Genomic DNA, 3,602 nt, shown 5'->3' on the forward strand with positions numbered 1-3,602 from the left:
CCCCAGACCCGGGCCTGCTCTGAGACTTCCTGGGGTCCCCAGCGAAGGGCACTCAGGGCTTCAAGGCAGGTGAGGAGAAGGAAGACAGGATCCAGGGGAACGGGTTCCCGCAGAGGGCACAGCGCAGTCAGTGGTCTGGCGGTGGACCCTGTGCCGGGGGCTCTGCCTGACCTCCGACCCCAGGAGATCCGGATGAGGAAATCAGAGGAACGCACACACCCCAGGGCCGGCGGGGGCTCGGGGAGAATTACAGCTCAACCCTCCGCCGTGGGCACCTGGGCGCAGGCAGCGGTGGGGTCATAATCTGACCACAGCCGACAGGCGTGTCGCACAGGGAACCTAAGGCGTGAGCCAGTGGTGCAAAGCCGTTAGCACTCTGAACCCTAAGTTCTGGGTCCTCTCTCCACGACCTCCACCAAAGCGCTACACGTAGCCCCGGTGCTCACGTCGGTGGGAAACAGGCCAAAAGGCTGGGTGTCCCAGGGCCCTGGCGGCCGACCTCGCGCTCCCCTAAGGAGCCGACTCTGCGGGCAGGGCCGAGGCCCAGAGCGCTTCCCTTCGGCGTCCTGGGACAGGCGGGCACCCTCGTTTTGCGCACGGGCAGAAGGAGGCTCCGGGCCGCTGTGCCCGCCGCTCACCGTCCACGCGCAGCTCCACGGGCGCGCTGGGCGCGGAGCCCGCGAAGGGCGGCGCCGTGTCCGTGTAGACGCAGCTGTAGTTGGCCGAGTCGACCGCCGAGACGTCGCGCAGCTCAAAGTGGGCCTCCGTCCCCGCGGGGCTCAAGAGACCGTGCACCCGGCGCCGGCCCGCGCCGTCGCGCACCAGGGAGAAGCGCACGCCGGCGCGGGGGGCCCGGCACCGCAGCTGCACCAGCGTCCCCGGCTCGGGACTCAGAGTCGCGGGCTCGGCCGACAGCTCCGGCGCCGGGAGCGTCCCTGCGGGGAGGACGCGGCCAGGCTGACGCCCAACGCCGCATCCTTCCGCCGGAAAGAGTGCGCCCCGCTCCCTCTGCGCCCTCCCGGGAGGCCGGCCTGCACCGCCCCGCGTAAAACCGCACCGTCCGCCCGACGTCCCGGCCCTCGTCCTCCCTGGACGCTCACGCACGCTCCTACACTGTTCCTAACTAATTTGTGTGCCCACAGATAGAGAGGGGTGTGGGGTCGTGTTTTGTTGGAGGAGCATCCGCGCCCGCCTCCCCCGCCGGCGTCCACTCCTGGGCTTTACGCCCCTGGTCCTTGGCGGGTCCTGCAGCCCCAAACTGGCCACCCTCAACAGAGAGGCCTCAGCGCCCACCCGGACCCCGGAGGCTGGGGGCCCCCGTGCGTGTAGCGCCTGCATGGCCAGACTTGCGCGTGGACCCAATTATTGTTCGCGGGGCCACGAGGCTGGGCTCATTTTTCTGTCCTCAGCTGGGGAAACTGAGGCCGGGCAGATGAGGCGGGATTGAGCCGTGCAGTCACCGGGACCCTTCCCTGGGTCTCTCCTCCCGCTGCCCCGAGGGCAGAGCGCCCCCGCCCTCCCTCCCCGCTGCCACATCCCCCAGGCTCACCGTCGCTCAGCACCAGCTCGGCGGGCGCGCTGTCCAAGGACCAGGGCGCTAGCTCCTCTGGCAGCCGGTAGCGGCACGTGTAGTCACCGCCGTCTCCCGGGGCCAGCGTGTTCAGCTGGAAGAAGACGCGGTCTGGGCTGGTACTGGCCATGGGTACCTGCAGCACCTCCTCGCCCCGCCGCAGCTGGAATTTCACCCCGCTCAGGGGCGCCACGCAGGTGAGAGTCGCGCGCGAGCCGGGGCGCAGGAGCCCGGCGAACCCGCTATCCAGAGTCAGCGTGGGTGGCGGCGGCGTGGCTGCAAGGCAGGGACAGTCACTGGGGCGGCCAGAGTCCCAGCCACCCCCGCTGTGGGAGCGTTCCTTGGAGCCCAGCCTCCAGACCTCTGCCCCGGGGAACAGCCGTCCTTGTGGCAAATGCCCACGCCGCTATCAAGGCGGGGCAACTGCGTGGCCGCTGTTTCCCAGACCCAGTCCTGGGCGGGGGTATTCAGGGCCGGGGGTCGGGGTAAAAGCTACTCTGTCTCCAGGAGCCTCCTCCCCCAGGAAGCCCTCTGGGATGGTCCACACACTCACCCAGCCCCTCTATGGTCACAGTGGCACTGGGCTCCGAGGGGGCGCCTGATGCGTGGGTCCGGTAGCTGCAGCTGTAGTTGCCAGCCCGGTGGACTGGGAAGGTGGCCTGCCTGTCCTTCGGGGCCTCAGCCACCTCCAGAAACTGGTCGTCGCCTTCCCGCCTCAGCAGGAAGGTCACACCGCGAAGCCCCCCGATGCACAGCAGCGTCGTGTTCAGGCCCGGTGTGATCCAGGGCACGGGCTTGGTTGAGAGCAAGGGTGGGGGCAGGGGCTCTGCGGCGGGGGCGGGGGGTGGGGTGCAGGGGTCATGGGTGGTTCTGCCTGAGTTGGAAGATACGGGGCCCCAGCCGGACCTGGACCTCCACACTCATGGAAATGTGAGGGAGCCAGGAGATGGAAGGCATTGGCAGGGGTGGAGGGGTGGAGGGGTGGCGGGACAGGCCGAGACAGGGACAGGGGACTACAAGAGGAAGACGCGTTCGGGGCCCAACCGTGGCCAGGCCTGCCTGAACCGCTCCCTGAGGATTCAGTCATTTATTCCTCACAGCCTTCTAGGGTTGGTACAAACATCACCCTCATTTTACCAATGCGGAAACTGAGGCTCCGAGATGTCACCTGACTTACCCAAGGCCACCAGCCACTCGGGGCGGGGGCCGGAAGAGAACAGGGAGAGTGAGGAGCGGAGGAGGGAGGCCTCTCCAGCAGCCTCTCTTCCCGCCCCGAGGCCCGTGAGCCCTGCACTCACCTGCTCCCGTCACCTCCACGAGGTTGCTCAGGCTGGCCCTCCCACTCTCCATCCTGTAGCGGCAGCGGTAGAGGCCCCGGGTGTCACCGGTCGCTGCTCCCAGCGGGAATCTGTACTCGGTGGCAGGTGAACCCAGGTGCACCAGTTCCTGGGCCACCCCACCCCTGAAGAGCTCGAACTCCAGGGTCCACAGGGGGCTCCGGCATGTCAGCGTCACGTTGGCCCAGGGTTCCAGCAGCGATTCGGCCTCTGCCCACAGGGTTGGCCTTGTGTCAAAGACTGCGTGGGGATGGGTGTCAGATCTGGGTGCCCAGGCGGGGGCTCACCCCGCAGCGCCCACCACGCCCAGGCCCGGCCCACTCACATGTGGCCTCCTCGGTCACTGGGTTCAGGGCGAGACCTGCGGAGACCCACCACCTGTGAGGCCCCATGGCTGTTCATTCCCGCCCCTCATCCGGCCCCGGGGACCCCAGGCCCGACGCCTCACCCCAGAGCAGCAGGAGGGCCACCCGTGCGGACATGGTCAGCCTCACTGCAGCCCCAGGAGTGTCTGCCGGGTGATAAGGCCCAGCCAGGGCGGCTGGGAGGGTGGGGCGGGGGGGAGGGCGCGGGGCACTGACCTCGCAGCTCATTCGTATTTCCAGGAAAGCGGGGCTCCATGGGGTCGGGACAAAGGGCAGATGTGGCCTCAGGAGTCTCAGCTATAGCAACAATCAATAACTATGCAGAATGAA

The 3,602-nt window shown here is 68.2% G+C and overlaps 1 protein-coding gene across 1 annotated transcript; it reads right to left on the reverse strand.

The window, feature by feature from the left end:
* Positions 1-638: 638 nt before the first annotated feature.
* Positions 639-3,389, reverse strand: LOC112063242 (alpha-1B-glycoprotein-like; the record flags this gene model as incomplete). Its single annotated transcript, XM_024118141.1, has 6 exons — positions 3,356-3,389; positions 3,233-3,268; positions 2,869-3,147; positions 2,124-2,396; positions 1,550-1,846; positions 639-935 (listed from the first exon to the last, which is right to left on the reverse strand). Coding segments are annotated over exons 1-6 (1,216 nt in total), but the record flags the coding sequence as incomplete, so codon positions are not given.
* Positions 3,390-3,602: the final 213 nt, after the last annotated feature.

This window comes from Physeter macrocephalus, unplaced genomic scaffold (genome assembly GCF_002837175.3).
Source record: "Physeter macrocephalus isolate SW-GA unplaced genomic scaffold, ASM283717v5 random_6053, whole genome shotgun sequence".
Lineage (NCBI taxonomy): Eukaryota > Metazoa > Chordata > Mammalia > Artiodactyla > Physeteridae > Physeter > Physeter macrocephalus.